This window comes from Lepidochelys olivacea, assembly GCF_965140295.1.
Source record: "Lepidochelys olivacea isolate rLepOli2 genome assembly, chromosome: 1".
NCBI lineage: Eukaryota > Metazoa > Chordata > Testudines > Cheloniidae > Lepidochelys > Lepidochelys olivacea.
Window position 1 is genome coordinate 125661890 of NC_140411.1, and position 25799 is coordinate 125687688.

The window sequence follows — 25799 nt, forward strand, 5'->3', positions numbered from 1 at the left end:
CCTTCCAGTCCTATGATTATGGCTGCTTAGGCAGCAAGTGGGGCTGACAATCTGGTTCACTATTATGGATATATAAAAATTTTAGAATTACATTTGAATTAAAAAAAATACAAAAGTTGTACAGCATTTTGTAGCCTAATCAGAGAGTGCTTGGAAAGCAACAAAGAAAGAGTGACAATGTGTTTTGGCAAAACAATTATTGCTTTTCCTTTGTTGCTTTCCAAGCACTTATATATATACGGCTGTAAAGCAATTAAAAAAATTAATCGCGATTAATTGCGCTGTTAAACAATAATAGAATACCATTTATTTACATATTTTTGGATGTTTTTCTATATTTTCAAATACATTGATTTCAGTTACAACACAGAATACATAGTGTACAGTGCTCACTTTTATTACAAATATTTGCACCGTAAAAACACACAAGAAATAGTATTTTTCAATTAACCTAATACAAGTACTGTATTGCAATCTGTCGTGAGAGTTGAACTTACAAATGTAGAATTATGTACAGAAACTGCCTTCAAAAATAAAGCCATGTAAAACTTTAGAGCCTGCCAAGTCCATTCAGTCCTACTTCTTATTCAGTTAATCGCTAAGGCAAACATTTGTTTACATTTGCAGGAGATAATGCTGCCCACTTCTTGTTTACAATGTCACCTGAAAGTGAGAACAGGCACTCTCATGCTACTGTTGTAGCCGGCATTGCAAGATATTTATGTGCCAGATGTGCTAAAGATTCATATGCCCCTTCATGCTTCAACCACCATTCCAGAGGGCATGTATCCATGCTGATAACGGGTTCAGCTCGATAACAACCCAAAGCAGTGAGGACCAACGCATGTTCATTTTCATCATCTGAGTTAGATGCCACCAGCAGAAGGTTGATTTTCTTTTTAATGGTTTGGGTTCTGTAGTTTCCGCAGCAGAGTGTTGCTCTTTCACACCTCATCCCTCTCAGACTTTGGAAGGCACTTCAGATTCTTAAACCTTCGGTTGAGTGCTGTAGCTATCTTTAGAAATCTCACATTGGTACCTTCTTTCCGTTTTATGAAATCTTCAGTGAAAGTGTTCTTAAAATGAACAACACGAGTTGGGTCATCATCCAAGACTGCTATAACATGAAATATATGGCACAATGAGGGTAAAACAGAGCAGGGGACGTACAATTCTCCCCCAAGGAGTTCAGGCACAAATTTAATTAACGCATTTTTTTAAACGAACGTTGTCAACATGGAATCATGTCCTCTGGAATGGTGGCCGAAGTATGAAGGGGCATATGAATGTTTAGCATATCTGGCATGTAAATAACTTGCAATGCCAGCTACAAAAGTGGCATGCAAAGGCTGTTCTTATTTACAAGGTCACCAGAAAGTGAGAAGAGGGCAGCATTATCTCCTATAAATGTAAACAATCTTGTTTGTCTTTGCGATTGGCTGAACAAAAAGTAGGACTTAGTGGACTTGGAGGCTCTGAAGTTTTACATTGTTTTGTTTGAGTGCAGTTATGTAACCAAAAAAATCTACATTTATAAGTTGCACTTTCACGCAAAGACTGTACTACAGTACTTGTATGATGTGAACTGAAAAATACTATTTCTTTTGTTTATCATTTTTACAGTGCAAATATTTGTAATCAAAAATGCCCTTTGATTTCAATTACAACACGATACAATATATATGAAAATGTAGTAAAACATTCAAAATATTTAATAAATTTCAATTGATATTCTATTGTTTAACAGTGCAATTAAAACTGATTAATTGTAATTAATTTTTTAATCAATTAATTTTTGAGTAAATCGTGTGAGTTAACTGTGATTGATCAACAGCACACACATACATATATATAAAAATATAAATATAAGATACTTTCTGAATTATTCACTTCCATTTCATTTCTGTTCTTATACTGCACTGATCATTACAGTTTCCAAGCAACTTCCTTTGTGTCCTATACCTTCCAAAAGAGAACTTTGATTTTTACAAAACTGAATTAAAAAAAAAAAAAAAATCAGATAAGCAGCCTTGAGTTAGCACATCGTGAAATTTCTCCTGTACAGAATTCCTGTTTTTAAGCATCTTTCTGATACTCTGCTGATGTTTAGATCTTTTTGGGAAGTCATGAAACATGCCCAAGCACACTTCTTCCTCTCTGGGGCTGCCTACTGCCACTTTGGTTTCAGATTTTCTGCTATATTTACTGGTCAAGACCTCTTTGTTAGCCTCAGGAACAGCATGTATGTGAGATGCCAAAAAAGCACTGCATGAGTGTGATGTCATTAGAGCTGACTAAGAATTGTTCAAGTAAACTGTTTTTTTGGGTCAAAAATGCCAATTCATCAAAACTGAATTTTTCACTCAAACTTATTGGTTTTGACATACATTTTGTCGTGAAGGTTTCAAGAATAGGTCTAAGTAAGAGAAAGGCCACTCCAGAATAACCACTAGACTAGTGGCTACGACACTCATATGGGATGTAGGAGACCAAGATTCAAGTCCCTGCTCTGCCTGATTCATGCAAGTGCCCCAAACCACCAGGCCATAGAGTCAGTCTCTTTCGCTCTCCTGTTGGAGCTGTTTCACTCTATGTAAATCAGTGGTTTTCAACTTGTGGACCCCTTGGGGTCTGCAGATGATGTCTAAATTTTCAAAATGGCCTGCACCTCCATTTGCAATTTTGTAGGGGTCCACATCACTGGTGTAAATAGTTACTTATTCACTAGGCCAGAGAGAGAGCGCATGAGAGAGGTAGAATCAGGCAGAGCAGGGACTTGAATCCTGGTCTTCCATATCCCAAGTGAGCATTGGGCTACTGGCTATTCTCAGGTGGTTCTCTTGCCCTTTTTTTTTTTTTTTTTAAATTTGACAGGTCCAGTTTTCATTCTGATGCAGAACATGTTAAAACCTCAGTTTTTCACAAAATGGAATTCTTGTTTTCTATCTCGCCCTAGGCATCATAGCTATTCCATGGAGACAGGAAATACAAATGACCATCAAAAAAATACTGAAGCTCCTATACAGTGTTGTCGAATGCACAAAGTACTCACTTAAGATAAATAATTTTTCTCTAACTTTAGTTAGATTAACCTTATGTGTTACTTATAACACTAGTAGAAAAGTTTCAGAGTAGCAGCCGTGTTAGTCCGTATCCACAAAAAGAAAAGGAGTACTTGTGGCACCTAGAGACTAAAATTTATTTGAGTATAAGCATTCATGAGCTACAGCTCACTTCATCGGATGCATTCAGTGTGAGCTGTAGCTCACGAAAACTTATGCTCAAATAAATTTGTTACTCTAAGGTGCCACAAGTACTCCTTTTCTTTTTACTAGTAGAAAAAGCTTTCAAATGAAAATTTGAGTTTCCAACTGGAGTCCCTTTAAAGTTTTAAATTGCAAATGGAAAGATAAAATAGCAGAGAAAGCCAGTGATTGCTTTTCACTTTCCTCCCAACCCAAATTAGATTTTACAAAGTAACGGTCAACATTGCTTTACCTTATTTAACATAAATCAAAGACCTTTGCACAGAGTACATTGTGCACCAGCAACACAAAAATTCCTGTTGAAACAGTGGATTTAAAAAGATGGAGTGACAGCGCTGAACCCTTGAAATTAGCTTTCGATTTTCAGTGGAACTCATCTGTTCTAGGAACTTCATTTTCAATATTTCATAAACAAGCCTGACCATTAAGTTGGATTACCTGTATTTAAATCAACATATAAAAAGTTACCTTGTTACTGCTCCTGAAAATATCCTCTCTATCATCCTGTTTGATATAGCTGTGAAAGAGAAAAAAATATTAGAAGACATTTAAAGGTCATATTTTTGCTTTATATTGGGTTTAAGCTGATTACTGCCTATTAGATCAGTATTTAACAAGCATGGCCTTAACAAGTAAATCTTGCTTTCAAGGGTCTTTACATTTTAGAAGCCCTATAATTCATCAGAGAGCCAACATGGAATTAGGAATTTTAATGTATAAAGATAATACTTAACTATCTCTGACACACAATTTTGAGATGCATGTTTTTATTCTGTTACCAATTCTGGGGTTTTACTAAAGATGAAGTGTCTTTGGTTAAATGATTGATTCTTATTTGCGTAGTTTTATGGTGCTTTCTACCAGCATACTCTAAACATAATTTCTCTACTAGAATACAAAAGATATTACTAAGAAATTAATAGGCTTTAAGAGCTGTATGTTTTAAGATATGTCTACATTTCAAAGTTTAATATTGGAAAAGAGAACCAGAATTGCATCTGATTAACTTAACCGTAGAAGCCTTTCATTTCAAAGTAAAAAACCCCCACCAATGCTTCCGTAAAAGGCTAATTAGTCAAAACCTTGTCCTGTAGTATATATTTGTTTTTGCTATCACCAAACATTTCATAGATAAGGCTAGAAGGACCACTGATCATTGAAGTCCAACCTCCTGTATAACACAAGCCACAGGATTTCCTTTAATTAATTCCTGTTTGAACATATCTTTTAAAAAACATTATGATGTTCAAGGCAGTGGTTCTCAACCTAGGGTACACAGAGGTCTTCCAGGGAGTACTTCAACTCATCTAGATATTTGCCTAGTTTTACAACAGGTTACATGAAAAGCACTAGCGAAGTCAATACAAACTAAAATTTCACACAATGACTTGTTTCTACTGCTCTATATACTGTACGCTGAAATGCAAGTATAATATTTTTATTCCAATCGATTTTATATGGTAAACGTGAGAAAAAATTTTTCAGTAATAGTGTGCTGTGACATTTTTGTATTTGTGTCTGATTTTGTAAGCAAGTAGTTTAAGTGAGGTGAAACTTGGGGTACACAAGACAAATCAGACTCCTGAAAGGGGTACAATAGTTTGGAGAAGTTGAGAACCACTGTTCTAAGGGACACCAGCAACCTATTCACTACTTATTCCCAGAACTGTGTAACACTCAGCTCGTGTGCTTCGAGGGGGAAAAAAGGCATGATACAGCTGAAAGCTGAGATCACAGAAATTAGAGAGGGAAGAGACCTGTTAGGCCATCATGTCAATACCCCTTCCACTTCAGTATTTTTCCTCGCAATGTGTATGAGTGCTTGGTCTAGTCTAGTTTTAGACTGACAGCAATGAGGAGACTGCCACTCCCTGTGGGAGACAACTGTGTAGTTGGAGACATAACTTGCTCTACCACCTGCTTTTTAAGTGTAGGGCCAAAATTTTCAAAATGTGTGCCCAAAAGTAAGGCTGTGAAGTCCATATTTAGGCACCTAAGTAGCCTATTTTCAAGAGTGCTGAGCACCCAGTGTCGCCTTTTGATTTCAGCTGAACTTCATGGGAATGGCAGACATGCAGCAGTTCTTAAGATCAATCCCTTCTAGCTGCTTGCGCCCATATTTCCTACTGTTCATGTTTAACAGCTGTTACTTTTTCTTCTGGTTAAGAATGAGGAGGGAGTCATCTATAATATGTGATCAGACTTGCTTTTGCCTTTGCTGGTCTGTTGGTTCAAATGATCATGACCAGCAGAAAAACAAAAAAGTGTTCTCCTTCCTGAATTAAATATCGACTAAAAAGTAGTTAGACTTGAGTAGAAACAACCCTAGGGAAAAATATTTCCCTTCCATAGGGCAATCAGAATGATGTCCCAGATCTCTTTCACTATGGGGCAGAGCAGGGCACATCAGATTTTCTGTTTGTAAGTGAACTTCCCAATCATGAGAGGAATGATTCCTTAAGATGACAATAGACACAGCGTCGGACAAAGTACTTCCAGAGCAGCTGCAAGATGTAAAGAGATGTTTAAATTAAACTCTTGGTCAAATGTGCAGGATTACAGAATCCAAAACCACTGCAGAATTTGTGAATGCAGAACAGCGTGTAGGCGCTAAATATTCTTAAAACTGTATATGAAGTGCAATACAGCTTTTCAGTTAACTTTTACTTATGGTCTTAAAGCTAAACTGGTTAAAAGTTGTTCCATGTGTCATACCATGATCATTATGCCGGGCTAAATCCTTTGGATCAATATAGAGGTCATGGTCTGTATCCAGCTCCCAAAATTTGCAATAGATGACATAGAAGTGCTCATAAGAGAAGTACTCTGTCAGCTGGTTAATATCAGCTTCTTCTTCCAATAATGCCACATTCTATTATTAGGAAAAAGAAAATCTCAATTAAAGAACCTGCAAGATGCCTGTTGGTCACAGCAACAACTGGAAGGATGAGTGAAAGTTCTCATATCATCAATGAGCATCACTAATCTCTAACAGTTTTTCAGTGGAATTATTTTATTTTCAAAGACCTTATGCACAATATAGCATGCTAAGAAGATTTTAATAAACTGAGTTGAAAGCTAAGGTGCTAGAGAAAAATGCATAGTAAGGACAGCCAACTTTCTGCTAAGTGAGAGACAAATATAGCTCTGAACAATATAGTAATCTAAATTGAAACAGTCTTGTATTAATAATTGCTCCCTTGAGAATCAATGCACTTTAATCTTCATTGAACTGGGAAGAAGCAAGAAAACCATCTTTACTTATGCCCTTTTAAGTATTTAACTTAATAAAGCTTTTAAATAAGCAGAAGTTATATTTACCTTGCAAAATTTTACATAAATACCTGCAAAAAGCTGCTTTTCCTGAGTTCATTACACGTGATTCTTCCAGACCAAGACCTATTTACTGTATAAAATATCCTTTGTATAACCTACAAAAGAGAGACAAATTAAAAGTCTACTTTTAACTATCTGAACTAAACAATGTACTGTTCCAAGTTTTGGTTAAGTGTTTAAAAATACCTGTGTACAAATGCAAAGAAACAAAAATATGAAATAAGGTTCTGCAGTTTACTGCTGTATTCACTTCCCATTGTTTATTACTATTGCTCAATCTGCAGTATTTGGTCATCATTATCCTCAGTCTTCATCTTCCTCCTCTCTTCATCTGTTGAGGCCTGGGTCCATTCCTCTTTTTCCCTCTACCTTGTCTTAGTGAGCTCATCCTCCCATTGTTTCAGATACTATCTTTCCAGAAATGATTTCCAACTCTCTCTACTCAATCTACAGATATCACTTAGACATCCTTCAGCTGTCCCAATATCCTCGATTCAGTGCCACAAAGCCATACTTATTTCCTCCTGATCCCTCTCCAGCTGTCTCTCTCTACTGAGAACTCCAGCACCCTTCTATTCTCCCAGCATTCTTTTAACATTCAGTCTTGACAAATTCTGCTACTTCTGTATCACTAAAATCCATCCTTTACCTCACTATTCCCATTGCTAAAAACCCTGGAAAAACCTTTAAAAGGTCCATGCCCTGGCTTCTCTTGCCTCAACTACTGTAACTTTATCCCTGATCAACTTTCGCACCTCTGTCCCATTTATTCAAGAACCCCATTGCTGATATCCCCTTCCCCTCTAATTACTCCCACCAACTCATTTCATATATCCCTCTCTGGGTTTCTGCATTTTACTCTATCACACTGAAAACCTCCCCCACTACATCCACAACAGCCTCCTTCCTCATGCTTGCCAAGCAGCTTTTCCCTTCCAAATACAGCCTTCAGATCTAGTATATCCAAGATACTAGTTCTACCCGCAGCAAGGATTCTATTGATGTAAATTTAGGTCTCAATTTTACAAATGTACGGGTTATCACTTATCTATTATGCCATCCATGTATCTAGTGCTTTAAACATAAGACAATATTTCAGCCCTCCAGGATCTTAAAAATCTAAATTAGAAATCACAAAACTTGTTTATGTATTTACACTGTAAATTTATGTTTGAAAAATGCATAACAGATATTTCCTGGTTCGAAGAGTTTACAATTTAAGCTAAGCAAGAGGCAGACAGGATATGGAAGAATAGGTCAGGAAAAGAATGTGGTAAGAGAATTACTTGAGAAAAGATCAGAAGGAAAAGTTGGTTTGATACATGTATTTTATAGTATCATACACTTTATACTTTTAGCTTAAGAATGGTCTTAGAAGCCTACTGTAAGAAGGTTCAGTCCAAAGAATGTGAGATTTTTATTTCAGACACACTATTAAAAACGTTACCTATCTGGGACTTGAAGTCCCAGGTTATAAATCCATCTATATTACTAAAATAAAGGCATGTCAAAAAACCCTATGAAACAGTCCATCATACTTCCATATCAAAATTAAATTGGCTTTGAGTCATAAGTAGAGGGCATTAAGTGAGTTACTGATATTGTAATCATGAAATTTTATATATAGTTAAAGCTTCAGCATACAGCAAGCTCTGCTGCTCTTACTTTGAATTGGAACAGCTGGTTTGATAAGCCTAGAAAGGCCTATCTTACTTCTGAAACTTAATTAGTTCAGTCTTAATTGTGTGTTTAGGGAAGCCCATTTTTGGCTTAAACTACAAAGCAATTTTTTTCTAGCAAAGTTCTGCCTTAGCTTTGCAGTTTAATCCATCTGGACATCATTACCTCATCTGTTACATATCTAACTGGTCTAAAAAACCCCCCCAAAATTGAATGTTTGCTAGAGACAACTGGACAAGTCTTAAAATTTGGGTCTCTAAAACAAACCAGAGCAGAGAATGAGTAAATATAGTTTGAGACTTGTTTGATTTACTATGCTCAAGATGTCAGTTGCTGCTGTACATTGGCTTTTTTTATTGTGGGAAGGAAAAATTGTGCAAAATAAACATAACACTGTTGAAATTCTAGAGATATGTTTAATTCCTATGGAAGTTGCCTATACAACCCTTGTGTCAGTACAAATACTATTTCTACAGATTAGCTTTATATTAGCCTAAAACGTGTGTACCAGACCTTACTCCTAGACAGAGCAATTGTTTTAAACCTCTGCCCAGCAGATGGGTCTGTCTCCCTCTGAGGTACTGCTCAGATGGCATCTTACCCAGAAGTGGAAGCGGAACAGTAATTAGATTTCAAATATTTAATAGTGAATTGGTGTGAGAACCCACTAAGAACTCTAACCTACAACTTTAATTTTGTGAAGACAACATCCTCCAGACAGCTTCCACCCAGCAGTCGGATCACTAAAGCTTCAAGAAGTTACTTAAACAACTCCCATTCAAAATACGCTTAAATACAATACTTAACAAAAGGGAAGATCAACAGATCTATTTGTTATCATTCACATAATTACAGGGCTTAATTTCTTTAGAAGCATGTAGTGGTTGGCAGATGCTCTTTCTTCTAAAAAGGGACAACAGTGTAGACCGTTTTCTTATGTCTTTGATAAGTGGACTGATGTTATGGTTCCCTTTTCAGAGAGAATGTTCATAGCAGTTTGGGCTTCTTTTCTAGGACCTTGATATGAGGAGTTCTTTTAGGGGCAAAAGTAAGTAGTGGAAAATTCATTAGCTATCCCTACTAACCAACTGCTAAGATGAATTTGTCAAATGTTATTTCAACCCAGGCCTCCCTAAGTAAATATGTTCCTCAACTAAAGAAAGGACTGGGGAATGAGAGGATTTAGCTGCTGCAGCCCTCAGAAGGAACAGTAGTTTTTCCACAATTCAGACAAGCCATGCTCCAATACAGTTGCCGAAGAAAGATCATCACAGATGACATTTTCTTCTTTCTCCCCTAGCTTCAACCATATCTTTTGAGAAATAATTCATCTAGGAATTGCTATGGCCTCACTGAGAGGCAAATACTAGTATCAGCTCTTAGCATGAAAAACCCAGCAAAGCAGTTACAGTGTCATCAGTTCTCATTAATTTATTGAGAGTCCCACAACTTTGCTACCTGTTGGAGCTCTTGTGATGACATGAAGAGCTCCTTGCCTCATGTGACTTGGGAGCAGGTGCCTGCACGAACTCCCCACTGCTCCATCCTCCAAGCTCTTCTTGCCCCTCACTCACCCTGGCAGTTCTTGTGGGGACCTGATTGCAGCAGGGAGGGGTGGATCAAAACAGGCTTCTGGAGGTGACTGACTGACCTGCATCCCCATCTTTTTTGGCAGGCTACCACGGGGGGTGGTTCTTTCGTCATGCTAGACTGCATAAGCTGGCTCAGAAGTAGAAAGCTCAACCCCAGAGCAGGCTGTCCCTCTGAAGGTAACCCACTATGGACAAGGAACACCCACCCACCACAGCACTGAGAAAAGGCTTTTGCTAGGGACCTGCCTTGAGCCCCCTACTCCTATACATTAGGTGTCAACTGGAAAGGAATCCCTTCCTCCCACACATCTCCCTCTGTCTTGTGAAGGGCAAAGCAGAGCCCTCACGCCCCCACCCACTGCACCCTACTACTACGCAGATACAACTGAGCCCTCTACCCACCATCCCCTGCTGCTCTGTGGGGCAGCACATTATTTTCTTGAGGCATTTTGATATACCAGGTCTGCAATGGCTACACACTTCCTCTCTCAGCAGCTTGAAGCAGTACTGGCCCTCATTGCTCAGCCCCCAAAAGCACCTCCACTCTACCTTTCCGCAGGGCTTCTCCTGACCAGGAGTTAGAGGGTGGGGGTATGGTATTAAGATCTCAGCATATTCCCCTACAACCTCCAATCCTGACACAGCTTCCTGCAAGAGAGAACAGGAGAAGCAGGAGGCACAAAAGGTAGCGGGGGCACCAACTGACTTTTGGAGGGCATGGGGGAGGAAGAGGATGATAGTAGCAGCTAACTTTTGAGCAAGTAGTAAAGTTTCATGAAGCTCCAAGTATAACCCTTCTTTGTTGGTGAGAAAGTCTCTAATGTCACTCACATGATGTCTCCCCTCCATGTTCCCAAGTAGTGGCATGGAATCATATTGGGGAGATAAGTGACTTTCACATTGATGAGAAATGTCACATGGAGCTGTGCAAACTTTGGCAGTTAAGGGAACCAGTGGCTGTCTTGGACTTGGAAGGCAAGAGCTAGGGAGTAGACCAACAAGCACCTGCTCCACGATTGCATAAAGACAAGAGTAACTGCAAAAGGGGACAAAGTCTTCTTACTTTTGATAAATATGCAAGAGTTTGCACTACAGTGTTTCTAAAACACACTGCAAGTATGCAGAGGGGTTCAAAAATCAGAATAGACTAAATCTCACAACTTAATCTTCTTAAACAATCTCTTGCTTTTTAGGCCAATCATGATTTTTGAACTCTTGGGGCTGGCAATACTACTATTGGTCTATTGGCGATGTCTATTGGAGTGGGGTGGATGAACCTGAAGACCTTCAACTCTGCACTGAAGTATGAAAGGTGCAGAAGCAAAGTTAATGTCTCAAAAGAAAGACTCCCAGATTAAATTTGTGCTACCCCCAACTGTAGCTTATGTATACTGAACTAATGGATTTAATTTAGTTCCCAGAGGATGCTCGTTAAACTCAGTCACTGATGCTTGCTGACATTTTTTTAAAAAAATTGAATGCCCTTGGGAGGGATCTCAGACTCTGAAGATTGAAGGACCAAATGAGCAGAGTCTGAAGCAACATAATCTCTAGAGTTTGTCAAATCCAGATCAGTAGTTGAGGGAAATTGATAGAACAGTTAACTGCTATTCATATAGCAGTTTGTGGACAGAAAGAGGACTAGTCACAGAAGCTTAGAGCTGCAGATCTGGAACTTTTCATGTATACAAAATTCAATTAAAAGGAAAATCATTGAACTGGGAAGGTGCAAGTAGCTTTAAAAAAAGGCTTAAATTCTATCATGATCTCTTTACAATTCCATAATATTGTGGAGAACTTATGCATTATCTACTTGATAAAATCTGAACTTGAAATAATGCGGAAGTCATTTTAAACTGAGGCTTTTTTCATTACGAAGTCCAAACCAGGGTCAGTATTCTAACCTGCCATACATTGAAAACCACACCCAAATAAGCATCCAAGTTAACTAAGTAATTTGCTCTTCAGTAGAAATACATTAACATGTTCCACACAAACCATCTCCATTCAGTATTCCTCATTTCAACTGTTATTCAGTAAGCTCTTCTAACACGCTGAAATACAGAGAAACCTTACAACTATCGATTGCAATGACAAATGCTCTTCCTCCCATTACCGTGTCTCCTGAAGATTTGAATAGACTCAGTATCATGCACTAGAAGCTTGAAAAGTTGAAATCAACAGAATACTTGTCTCTAGAGATAAGCCCATTGTGAAAAGGATGGTTTTACATATTTCAATTGACCTATTAATTAACTGTTAAACTGTATAAAAGTAATGTTTCTAAATAAAGCACTTACTGTGGTAATGTAACGAGAATGAAATTCGGATGCTTCTTTTAAAAAGGATAGGCCAGGATGACTATTCACCACATCCTATAAAGAGAGGGGAGGAAATGAAGTGCCAACTGGTACCCATTCTCACCCTGGGTATCAACTCATTAATGCAGAATACTACCATCAATTCCTTGAAAGAGCCATTCCAAATTCGATTGCTAAGCAAAGCAACCATTACTAAGTATAACAATTTGTAGACTGCCTCATGTAAACATCCCATGGTGATGTAAGTTTTCAAAATAACGTGACTTTTAAAAGCCATTCAACATGAGCTTTCTTAATTGTAATAGGGAGATGTCAGAAACAATAGGCAGAGGTGTGCAAATTATATGTTCCTTTCAGAAAAAAAACAACTTATTTTCCTGGTGTAGATGGGGCTTGATACATGTAACTAGTAAGAAATAGCACTGCTGAAAAATTACGGATGGTTTTCCATTAGAAATGAAGACACTCTATAAAACCACGTGGAAGTACACTAAGTCCAACATGGAAGTTTGCTTCTGGTCATTCATTAGCAAAGCACTAAGACTTGTGACAGTCCAAAAAGAGATTCAACTGCCATTTTTCTTTTCCCCTCCCCAATAACTTCCCAGAAGCCCAAGAAGCACATCCTTAACACTACTATGTCAATCATGAGTTGTCATTCTTAAGGTTAAATAGGCTCTGACACATTAGTCAGTCGAAATCAAACATCAATTAAGAGCTATTGTAGTATGTGTAGGGTTTCTTCTTTTCAACTTCTTCCCTACATAAAAGTAGGCTATAAATATTTGTGACTGTAAAATGACTTGTAACAAGTTAACCTCATCAGTTGACCATACAAGTTGCGTACACTAAATATCAGTAATCTTTTTATTCATTCTCTTTACTAGAGTTACTCTATCAGTTAGGAAATTAAAGTTGTGCTGGTACAGCTAGTCTTTTGTTTAGCTTTGGAAGATACAAAGAGGTCATGATTAAATTAAATCGCTATGTACTTGTAAAAATGGAATGAAGTCTTCTTGCACCAAGTAGTTGCATCCAGGGTTCATCAGAAGATGAACAAACTTTGCAGCATCATCGTGGCAGGTCTGTAGTATTCTGAAATGCAAATATAAAATGAATTTGCATCAAACTTTTTCTACTCCATTCAGAGAGGAAAAATGCTCATATTTGTGTTAGGAAGTTCTACAGCAGGATTTATGAAAAATCTGCAGTCTCAGAATTTAATCCCAACTCATTGATGTAACATGTGAGCACCTAAAGAATGAGTTACCATAATATAAAGGCAGGCATGTGGTCACAGTTTCTTTTGCCTACTAGTGATTTTACATAGCTCTAAGCATTGCACTGGCCAATAATCCTATATTGCTTCCTCTCATACTAGACTTTAAGGCATAATTTACATTGTACTATCTTTACTGTACCTGCTCCCAGAAGTGGAGTAGTCAAATGAGAGGACAGTTTGAAATCAAGACCATAGTTCTCCTTCCTAGCCTCATTGATCCCAGAGAAAGTAGTATCTGCCCACAACTGTTGACATATTCCTGCAAATTAGGACCACACTTCTCAAAACCTTACACAGTTGGGACCACTAGGAACTTGTCATTAACCACACCACATTATATATCTTTACACAGCAAATATCAAGAATTTAAACTGTACGCATTTTTTTAAATCCAGTCCACTCTGTGTTGGACTATTAGAAAGGGGTTTTGTTTGTTTGCAGGCTGGATCACATTCATAGCTTAAATATTACATTTAAATTAAGAAATACAGTACCTCAAAAGCAACCTACTTACTTTCGCCACATTGCAACAAATTTATGAACTGAGACACATCCTGTTCGTTCTCCTCCAGCACAATAAAACAAGGGACCTTTCCAGTAAAGCGGGCATTCACAGGCCTGGAATTAAGGTGTAGAACAATGCAGACAGTCAGTTTATTGATTACTTATCTGAGCATTACTCCCTCTCAAAACACTAGCGTAAAATGAAACCTTGCTAGTGTAGTTGTAAGGGGGCATTATGGGAGAGCAGGACAGACACTTGTTTCGTTGCACACACTTTTACGGAACTACAGTGAAAATAAGGCAATTCCTGGAAGATTTAGTTTTTTGACAGGTAACCTTTAATTTGACCAACAGCTTTAGTCTCTACTGTACTGCACAACAAGGTAGATTTTCATGGTAAATAAAAGAAATTAAGGGGAAAAGTCATTTCCATTTATTCTTTTTCCCCACAGTTGGGAACCATTTTTCCACTTGTACTTCTAAAGAAATGGGGGATTCACACATGAAGACAAGCATATGTTTACTGTAAGCAATCACAGTGTGTGTGTTCCAGTGTTAGCCCTAGACTACTATGGAAAGATATACGGAGTGATCAATACAGCTCCCTTGAAAACAAAATATTTATCATTTACATTCCTGCTTCAATATTATATGGAGAAAATATTAAATTCCTCCAACCCAATTTGCTATGTATGTTATACAGAAGCAAAACAAGTCAGTCTTTTTAGATTGATAAACCCCATATTCTGACACTGCAATAAATCTAGTGACTACTGAAGGACTAAAAAAACCCTCCAAAGAAACAAAGCCATTCTGGATTCGAAGGTTTAATAACCTAAGTCCATAACTTTCTTTTCCTGTCTAAGGTGAGAAAGTTATCTAGCTTCTTTGTTTTTAGATGAGTAACTGGTTTAATTGTAGAGTTCTACATAGACATATTCAAAGTGATAACTCAAAATGCTAATCTTGCACCATGTAAGTAAACCAACTTAAAGATGCGCTTAAAACATCTGCAGTAGTACAACTGATTACTGTGAATGCACATGGCCAAATTTTGCACTGAGACAATGCTATCCCACTGACATCTATGGGACTGCACAAGATATAACTCAAAGAAAATTTGGCTGCTTGAGTTTGATGTTGAAGTTTATGGGTTTTCTCCAAAACCCACTAAGGTTAATGTAAAGACTCTCATTGACTTTAATGGGTTATGGATCAGGCCCCATATTAAGTAAAGACAATACCAGCCCAATTTAAGTTAACTTTTTGGAATTTTATTCATATCACACAACAGATAACATAGGAAAACCATTTGTTGCCTTTTTGTAGGTTAGTATACTGAAGTTAGACACCCAGTAAATCCTTACCTTTGCAACTTTGCCCATGTCTTCTAATCTTGCTCTCTCATTTGGAAACTGAGAGAAAGTTCTCTCTATTTTGGCAATCACTGCATCTATATTCACTTTTTCTTTTGGACATCCTCGGGGAAAATAAAATGTTGGAATGGTTTGGCTCAGTGATGGCGGCAAAGGTTCTTCTTTCTTTGTCTGAACCTAAATGGATAAATACATTTGACATACTGAGGTGTATCAAACTGTTTGCCATACAATCCTCCTTAGAATGAGACGGAAAAGCCTTTATCTTGTTTTGTATTAACTACTGTAACATATTCCTACAGAAAATTACATATGATGGAATAAGCTCTTTAAGAGTGAAATTCCTGAAAAATTGGCATCTAGAACATTTCAGCCTTTTCAAAATGAATTCAAGTTTGACATAAGGAAAGCTATTTGGCGAAGGTAAGAATAGCGTTTCCCCTCTATCCCACCTCAAGTCTTCATCCAGCTTTAGAACCAGAACTCTAGCCAAACCTTTTTCTGAAGTTTGGAAGTATTCATAATTGTTATTTTCACTTCCAGTATAGCTTGAGACCAGAACAGCCCAAAATATCACAAGCAAGGCTGTTTAGAATTTCAACTTGTCGCTTAAGTGCTATAATCATGTGAGATCGTGCTTTCACAAAATTTCCACCTCAGTTTTGTAGACTCAAGAGGGTCAGGTAAGCATGCAATCTTTTGTGTGCTTGCAAGCTGCACACTTTTCTTCTCTAACTCAAACAGTCATAACTGTGGAGAAAAAAGTTTCAGTTGAATCCTAAAAACAAGACAACTTTTCTTAAAATATTTTTTTAGGAAATATGTTCAGTATTTGTGTACTAATACTTCTGCACACACAAGCGCAAAGATATAGGGGTCTAGGTATGCTAGAGTAGTGTAATTAACAACTCAAAAATGACTGAAGTCCATAATAGGTAAATTTATTCAGTAAGAGGTTACAGTACAGCTGTTAGCTATGGTAAAAGGAGAATTTATCCTTTATTTGGTTAGTCCCATGAAGAAAGGTCAGTAGCTGAAAAACAAGTCAACAGGATATAAGGCAACAGAAAAATAAACTGAGCAAATAAAAGAATGTGTGTACTGGACAGCTCAATAATTTGGCAACTGAATACAAAGGCTTTCCTCTCTACAGTACAGATTCAAAACCAGCCCAATTTAGCAGTGACAAAAAGTTATTTCCCATGGTGGCCCATGATGAAATCAACGATCCCAGTGAACCCAAAGTCCATCTCAATTTCCTCCAGTCACAACTGGTACCATCTGACAGATTCAGCAGCAACATTAAGGAATGAATGGCAAAGACATTATTACCACCACACCCCTCAAGATGGTCCTTTCACAGCTGGGCTGAGGCAATGGCAAAAAAACAGATGTCTATACTGCTGCCATCCATATTGAGAATGCCGTACGGATAAAGGATTTTGGTCCCCCAAAAGACTTCAATTTCACTGAGATATAATATGTAAAGAGGTTGAGTTAATCCCCTCGGATTTTTCTACAAATGAGCCAACCAATTCCAACTTTACACTTGCCCTGATATTGCAACTTCACTAAAAATCAATGCTAGCCTTTAAGTATGTCAGAATAAAAAAAACAGAAAAAAAAAGTTTACTTGAGTTTGTAGTACTTGTATGCAAAAGTTTTATTTTTGTTGACTGGATTTGCACTTTTCAGTTACACCATAAAGGCTCTCTTGATGCAATACAAAAATGTAAAAGTCACATCCACAGAATCATCAAACAAAAACAAAAATACCCCAGATCTCAAACTAAAAAGACAAACATTTTTCCATCTCCAAAGTGGTGTTCCTGTTTGCACTCTTGATGGTGCTATAAACAATTTCTTTATAATTTCCCCCTAAATTTCAAGGTAACCACCATCACATCAGTGCTTGGGTTGAGCCTCTGACATAACTAGTCACTGAAAGCCTGTGCTGTTGCCCAGGTGTAATTCGTAAAAGTAAAATGGCTGAGAACTTGAAAACTGGACAGTTTCAGACAGTGAATCCCAGTGATTATTCAACCTGGTGATATTATAAACAAAAGGACATCTCAACCAGGTTGGAAGCTGTTTCCATCACTTTAAACTGACTCACACATTCTATACTTCAGAGCGACACCCTTGGAATATTATTATATACATAGCACGTTTTAATCTATTGTGCCAGCCTGGGGAGTAGATCTTTAGCCCTTCCCTCTCTATGGGACTGACACAGTATGTGCTCTCGGTGCTGTGTGTTAACTGACCATTTTTACAGAAAGACAAAAAAGGAAAAAAGGAAACAGGAAAAAAGTTAGAGTTGTGATGCAGCTACTTCATTCCTTCCCCCCCTAATCTTTGTTATTTTCCTAAGTAGCAGCTTTCAGCAAGACTGGCAGGTAGTAAAGTTCTTCAGATCACAGCTGTCCATTCTTTCTTCAGGTGGAATGCCAGAAAGTTATAAATTACTGTAAACTCCTTTAGTTAAAAGTTTCAGAGCATTAGTTTAAACAGTGTAAATTTAGTATAGAGACAAAACGAGGTGTTTTAAGTCCAAGGTTAAGAAAGTGTAAAGACTAAGTCGCAAGACTGGTTTCTTAGCAAAGAAGGAAAAAGGAATATGTAAAAAGACTTAGAGAATGGGAAGATGACCCAGTAAAACCAAGCAAGAGAAGAAAATAATCAAATTGAAAGTTCTACAAAGGTTTGAAACAGATATTTTTCAAAAATTGTTCCTTCAATTATATAAAGTATACCGCACATCTGTTGTGCTACAGTGAGATAAATGGTAACTTTTTGGTTTACACATAGAAGTTTTTGGATTTTAAAGGCTATCTGGAATTTAGAAAGTTAGCTTTGTACAACTAGCGATAAATCCTTTCACAGAACTGTTCTCTCCAGATGGACAAATTTAACACAGCAGGCATGCCCACTTCATCACAACAGAAGCTGCCTCTTCCCAAAACCACTCAACCATACCAGCATTTAATTTCTCCAAGTTAAATACTGCTGTGGATAAACTTGACGTTCTAGATTTGAGGTTATTTTGGTAACAGTAAAAACATCAGGTTTTGTTATACAAGTTAAAGTTATCATTAGTGTGCTATTTAAAAGGCAAAACACACTAAATATGTGCTTCAATTTTGATGGTGATAGTTTACACATAACTGGTCCCTACTGTGAATATTTATATCAGAGTGATTTTGAACAGGAAGCAGCAAGATGTCTAAACAAGTTCAATCTGCATAAGAATTGGCACGTGAAGAGTTACAAAACCTGGAGAAAGACTAACCCAAACTGAAAACAAACACCTTATGAAATAGTAAGGGAAAAGGTTATGTTTAAATATGATTTTCAAGTTAGGATCCCTTTCATGAACAGATTACAGAAGCTAATATTACCATGCACATTTGATTTTTTTATGCACTTGTTCAATTTTCTGAGAGCCTATATGGGATGCAGGCTTTTCTGTTTTTTTTCTTTTCTTTTTTTAAAAGAAAATAAAGTATATAACTTTCCTTTGCACTACAGAGGAACCTTCTCTATTGTTTCAAGTTGGAAATGGAAAATAATGTAAGCCTTCGTACTTGTTAGTGATACCTGAAAATGGATTGAATGTATAGTGTATCAATGTATCCTGAAAATGGAAAGAATGTATAGTGATAACATGAAGTGGAATTGAATAAAGTAAATCCTTTGGAAGCTTCCAGAATCACTGGTCTTATATTTCCCCACTTCTCCAACCAGGCAGCAACAATCATCTGCCTTGTTACTAAGTAGATTGTGGCCCTAAAAAGGAAAATCCACCAAATTATCTTGGCTATCTTTAAGGTCTGAATCCTTTAGCCCCTTTTCAGGGTGACAGCTGTAGTCCAAGAGCATGCTGAGGTCCTAAAGGCACTATGCACTGCTTGAAGAGTATTTATGGTTACTCTTTGCCCATCAAGCAAAATTGGTTGGTCTCATTTCCTTGTGGGAGAGTTGATTAAAGAGGGAGAAAAGGTGGTTTTGGAACAGGAAGGTGAATGTGTCTCACCTTTCAGTAATTAGAAATAGTCATCTGAAGGGTGACCAACAAATACAACTCCTTCCCCAAAGCGGTCAGTTTTCCTGAGCTTAATCTCTAGATCTTTGAAGCAGAGAAATACCTTCAGAATGTTTTTTTTTAATGCAACAGATATACAATAGCCTTTTGGGGCTGAAGACTATGGCCACAGCAAGAGCTCAGCCCCAAACCATCCATGTCAATGCAATTTTCAACACCTATCATCATTGGAAAGAAAGGTCAGGGATAGTTTCTAGGGCATACCAAAGAGGAAACAGAATGCTAGGACAGTAACTCCCCACTGACTCCTCAGCAGCAAGTACAAAGCATGCCCCTGGCACTGAACCAGACTACCCTGCAAGGTGAAGCAGCTGTATCAAAGCATTACACACTCTTATTTCCCTTGAATAATCCTGCCACAACTATTCCAAAGCCTCCTTTAGCATTAAGTAGGGGCACAGACCCAGGCTTCCTCATCTTCTAGAAGTACCATGAGGAATGTTACAGAAAACAAAGAGCCTCCCCTCCCAGCCCCTTCAGCATCAAGGAAGTAGTATGCATTAAGGCCACCCTCACCTTTTATGCAACTGAATCTCTGAAGATTTCTATGAGCTGTTTTTGGAAGTGGTCTCAAGTCTCTAGGATGGCACCAACTCGGATGTCTCTTTAATCATCTTAAGCAGAAAGAGTTCAAGCATTTACTTCCCATCCTTATGGGTGCAGGAAGTAAAGACAACAAAGGCTGCACACTACCCTGGGGAACTATTTCCATTCAGGTACTAAGGCTGTTGATCCGGAATCAATAATTTGGAACAGAATTATGTACAACCTTTAACTCCAGATTTCTTGATGGGATCAGTTACACCTACAACACTGAACACAAGGTCAACAAGCTCATACCAAAAATTGAACAGAAAAACCAAATTTATGGTACATTAGTTACAGCAAATCAAAAGCTGTAGGTACAGGATTGGTTTTTGCTTTTCTGAAGAAAAAAGGAAACTACTACAAGTTTTGACCCTCAGTTCCACCTTTCAGATGAAGGTCAGAAGGAACTGAGGAACTACTAAAGTTGCGCTTCTTTGTATGTCCTCCCTGAATGAATGGGAAGGTTCACCTGGATGGTCCCTATGATCACTGCTTTCTAGAGCGTTCAGTAGGATGTCCTAGAGCATATGTACATCTTACCAAGAAGGAACCATACTGAAAATACTCAAAAGAAGGGCTATTTCTGTTCTAAATAAGACAACCTATTAAAAATGCACTTAGACAAAAACGGTAAGTTTAGAAAACCTGACCTATGAGGAAAGATTTAAAAACTGGGCATGTTTAGTCTTGTGAAAAAAAGACTGAGGGGGAGCTGATAGTCTTCAAACATGTTAAGGGCAGTTGCAAAGAGGACGGTGATCAACTGTCCTATGTCCACTGAAAATAGGACAAGAAGTAATCAGCTAAATCTGCAGCAAGGGAGATTAAGGTTAGATATTAGGAAAACTATCCTTATAGAGAAAAAGTTTAAATATATTAACTATGTTAGATATTAGGAAAATCTTTAACTACAAGGATAGCTAGGTACTGGACTAGGTTTCAAAGGGAAGCACTTGACTAGGTTGCCATCCTTGGGGGATTTTAAGAACAGGTTAGACAAACACTTGTTAGAGATGGCCTAGGTGTTTTGGTCTTGCCTCAGCACAGGGAGGATGGACTGACTAGAGGTCCTTCCAGTCCTATATTTCTAGGACTCTAATTCCACACAGATGGATAAAAATCCCAAATTACTGTCTTAATTCTAACAATTTAATTAATGTGGAATATTTGTTCACACCTAAAAAATACTGCTAAGAGTCCTGCTAATGGAAAGCATAAATTTGTTTGGATTGAAAACCTCATATGACACGGTTTACTCTTGCCGCTGTGACTTTCAGTTGGAGGTTATCCTTCATTTTCTTGCTTGTGCTAAAAATCTGTTTATAAATTAAACTACCAAAAAAGACTTGTTCAGCCAAGTGAGAAACTCCACCACTCAACTTGCAAACCCACATACAATTATGAAATATTTGGAGCTAAAAGGAGATTTAAAAAAAGAGTTACATTTCAATGAATGATTTGCATGTCTTGAAGTCTCACAGTATGATGTCAATTTGACATATTAACCTTTGCAATGAACATATGTAAAAGCCAGAATCAATAGTCTGATTGTACTGCCAAGTCTCCATTTAATTTAGTTTTATATTAATAGCCTGAGTTGCAATTCGCAATTCAGAAAGCCAAATAATAAGTTCTCTAAAATATGATCAGCTAATGATTTACAATTTCGTAATATTGCAAATAAGCTTCTGTAAGATTTACCTTGAAAAGAGAACATAAGATCGTCCCTTTAATACACGTGGTCAATTTTCACCCCGGCATACAAAAAGCATAAAGGCTTTGGGTAAATTCAGACTATAAAGTGTTTCTTTACTCTTACTTTGTAAAAGTGGTGAGAAGGTTAAATTTAATTTATTTATTTTTGCAGGAAGTGGCATAAAGGCATTTCTTCATTCCCTTTGCTAGTTTCAAGAATATTCACTACTCTTTGATAACATCTGAGAGTATGTCAGCATCAGATGCATTACTCCTACAGCCCTTCAATAACACGAGGCAGGAAATACATCACATCATCAAGCAGGCTGAAAGGAAACATGTACATCCCCACCCACCCCAGAAATAATCTTCTGACCCTCTCTTGCCTGCTTAGTTTCTCTCTCCTCGTAATGGTAGACAAAAAATTCTATTCCAGCAGCAAATTTGGCTTTGAGCAAAACTGAGGAAGCAAGGAGATTAGAAGCCAGATGGGCCAGTTTCTAAATATGGGGGAACCAGCTGTTGCTTTCCGTTTCCTTAAGATGATTTTTTTTAAGGGGATGCTTATCCCAATCACTCTCCCAAATAGAGATCTCTGGATGTTACACAACTTGGACTGCCTTGGCTACGGTACACTTCTTTTGGTGAGACATTGGATGCCTGCTCCTTCCCCTCCCTGCCTACTAGGTTACTGGGATGTGGAGTATTTGCAGCTGGTCAGAGGGGCCCATCCTATCCACCATTACCGCAAGACTTTAGAAATGAGATAACCCATTTCCTCTCCTTCCTGACCTAAAGTAACTTATTCTTGAAATCAAGAAAAGGGGAAAAGCCTCTTCTCCCCTATTTTTAAAAGGCTGTACACTTTTCAGGATGGCAACTCTGTGTGAGAACTACCACATTAAAGAAATAAATGCATAACCTCATTGAGCTAATTGACTAAGTCTCAATTGTTTACAGAGTGAAGGTCAAGAGGAAGTGAGTTAAATACCATTAAGGGTTTTTTTTGGGGGGGGGGGGGTGGAATCAAGCACACTTACCTACTTAAAAATATATTTAGACAACATGCTGATCAAGATGCCACACTGACTAAACAATTCTCAGTATTTGCACTGTTTTGACATGATACGGTACTTAGAATAACTGAATGAATTTGTCCTCATATGGCAGTGCTTGTGTTTTATGGTATCAGCTTAGACATATGTAGCTTTATTATTGTTTACGAGTAGAGATTTATAAGAAAAAAAAAGGGTATTTTCTAGTGTTAAATCAACAGCCCTGGTACATTCCATAGAAGGCAGATCTCAAGAACAAGATTCTACTCAGTATGAAGACTTCAGGTGATGGAAAACAGATTAACATAAGATTAACATAAAATCCAGAATTTCTTACCACACACTGTAAAGTATGGGCAAAAGTTTAAGTTGTCACCAGGGTGTATTTGATTTAAAATCATGATTTAAATCACTAATCAGGAAGACTCGATTTAATCTGATTTCTACATAAAAGTTTCAGAGTAACAACCGTGTTAGTTTGTATTCGCAAAAAGAAAAGGCGTACTTGTGGCATCTTAGAGACTAACCAATTTGAGCATAAGCTTTCGTGAGCTACAGCTCACTTCATTGGATGCATACTGTGGAAACTGCAGAAGACATTATTTACACAGAGACCATGAAACAATACCTCGTCCCACCCCACTCTCCTGCTGGTAATAGCTTATCTAAAGTGACTACTCTCCTTACAATGTGTATGAAAATCAAGGTGGGCCATTTCCAGCACAAATCCAGGTTCTCACTCTCCCCCCCCCCCCCCCACGGGTGTGTGTGGGGGGGGGGGGGGTGAGAGAACCTGGATTTGTGCTGGAAATGGCCCACCTTGATTTTCATACACATTGTAAGGAGAGTGATCACTTTAGATAAGCTATTACCAGCAGGAGAGTGGGGTGGGACGAGGTATTGTTTCATGGTCTCTGTGTAAATAATGTCTTCTGCAGTTTCCACAGTATGCATCCGATGAAGTGAGCTGTAGCTCACGAAAGCTTATGCTCAAATAAATTGGTTAGTCTCTAAGGTGCCACAAGTACTCCTTTTCTTTCTACATAAAAGTGCATACTTGTTGGTTGTTACCAACCTGAAGATCCTGTATGTTCAGACGTGTTCCTTTCATCATCAACGCAGTTTCCTCCTGAGAAGGAACACTTCTCATGATGATGTTTCATTTGGGCAACCAGGCCTTGCATTTCTTTGTTGCACTGTTTGCATTTTGCACGCATGCCTGTCTTACCCACAGGTAGAGGAACTTCATTAAAATATTCCAAAACTGGGTCTCTCTTACAGCCTGTTGCCATTATAGGTTTTCCCTTCTAGTGAGAGAATGGTATGGTAGGTCTCAAATCAATGAAGACTACCCTCAGAAAGACCTCAAAGACTTCTGGAATATGCTGCTCAAAAAGTTTCACTTTTGTTTCTACTGCCTGTCCCTCCCTTCTCACATTTATCTCCAGACTTCTTTTCCTTGTCCAGATCTATTGCGGCCCCAACAATCTTCTATTCAGTGAACTTTTTGAAGCTTTGCACTTTTAGAGAGGTAAGGGATTGACTGTGTACACAAATTTGCAGAGGAACAATAGGCTTGAGGTCTCTTATTTCTCACCTCTTATTTATTTAAAAACATTTTTGCTGTTAACAAGCATGTTATCTCTGAAGACAAATCCACCGTTTGAGAACTGCAAAACTAATCATCTCTGATGTTACCTTCTAAACTGAGTACTGAGTCCCACTGGGCAGATAGAAAGATTAATCTAAATAATCTATACAGAATCCCCTGGAACCCCATAAGATTGGGTCCCTAATCCATGAACTATTGGAACTCATTTACAAAATTTTCTTAAATATTACATGAATATATTGTCTCATACTATAGAATTAGAATTTATAATCCCTATTCCATGAAGAGATATATTTGAGCTATAATGCATCTTAATTAAAACTATCTTTAGATAGGTTCCCCCCCCAAAGCATTATCAAAAATCTGAATTAAAAAAAATTGGATTAAAAAAATAAATTGATTTTTATCCACCCTGGTTGTCACTTCTAAGAAGCGGTGCATCATAGCACCTTATTCTGAAAAGATAGCCAAGTCAAAAACAGTAATTGAAGGTTTAAAAGTTTCAGAATGCAAGAGCTACTTTAACAGAGTAAAGATTTCTGGTCCTGCAGAAGTTTTCTTTTCCTTTTTTAAGATAGGTGATGTAGCAACAGTAAGGGGATTTGCAATCCATTTTACTTAAGACACTGCTTTTAAATTCATTTAGTTTTAGAGACTTATTTGTAGATCACAAACTTTATTCAAATGCTATATGGATTTTAAAAAAGGATGAAAATAAATATTTCTATTGGTGATATTACTCATCTACCTTTTGAACCCAAAACTTATTGCAACAACCCATTTTTTGGTCTGATGAGCAAGCCTAAACAAATAAAACTCAGCATTTTACTCCCTTCTCTCTCATTTGAGTGACGTATGTAATTTCAACAGATGCATTGAAGAACAGTCAAAAGTATGATCAAAGTTTACAACTATTTCTACCGCAGAAGACCCAAAAGCCTCAATCGGGAAATTCAGAGGGGATGAAATTTCCATGGGGGGGGGGGGAAGAAGAGGAAAGTAAATTAGTTACTAGGCTCTCTAACCTCTTATCCCACATTTTTCAGTCAATAAGATAATTAACCCTCATCTTCCGTTCTGAATGAAGTTTCTGTTTGAATTTAATAGCTATTATAATGCAGAGTTTCTCAAAACGGCTATTTATGTTCTGCTTACAGTACTGAGACATCATATATGCTATTCAGTCCCTGAATATAAAATGCTGAGCCTGTATTATATTGTAATCCTTATGAAAGAAATTTCTCATTTAGCAAAATATGGTACATTCTTACAGGATAGTAGTGGACTTACAGCTACAATAGAGTAAGGATACAAGAAGATGGAGCCCAACACTCCTTTATGAGCTGGTTTATTGTTCCCATCTATTTGATTTTCACACAATTACACT

At 37.6% G+C, this 25799-nt stretch overlaps 1 protein-coding gene across 4 annotated transcripts in view; it reads right to left on the reverse strand.

Annotated features, from left to right (window-relative positions):
* Positions 1-25799, reverse strand: part of PPP2R3B (protein phosphatase 2 regulatory subunit B''beta) — a 106656-nt gene that overhangs the window by 16191 nt on the left and 64666 nt on the right. For all 4 annotated transcript variants that reach the window (XM_084650055.1, XM_084650054.1, XM_084650053.1 and 1 more), the window contains 7 exons: positions 15349-15534; positions 13992-14095; positions 13188-13290; positions 12175-12249; positions 6611-6697; positions 5982-6138; positions 3735-3783 (listed from right to left, as the gene is read on the reverse strand). In XM_084650055.1, coding sequence (XP_084506181.1) covers positions 3735-3783; positions 5982-6138; positions 6611-6697; positions 12175-12249; positions 13188-13290; positions 13992-14095; positions 15349-15534 — 761 coding nt within the window. The remainder of the gene's footprint in view (positions 1-3734; positions 3784-5981; positions 6139-6610; positions 6698-12174; positions 12250-13187; positions 13291-13991; positions 14096-15348; positions 15535-25799) is intronic.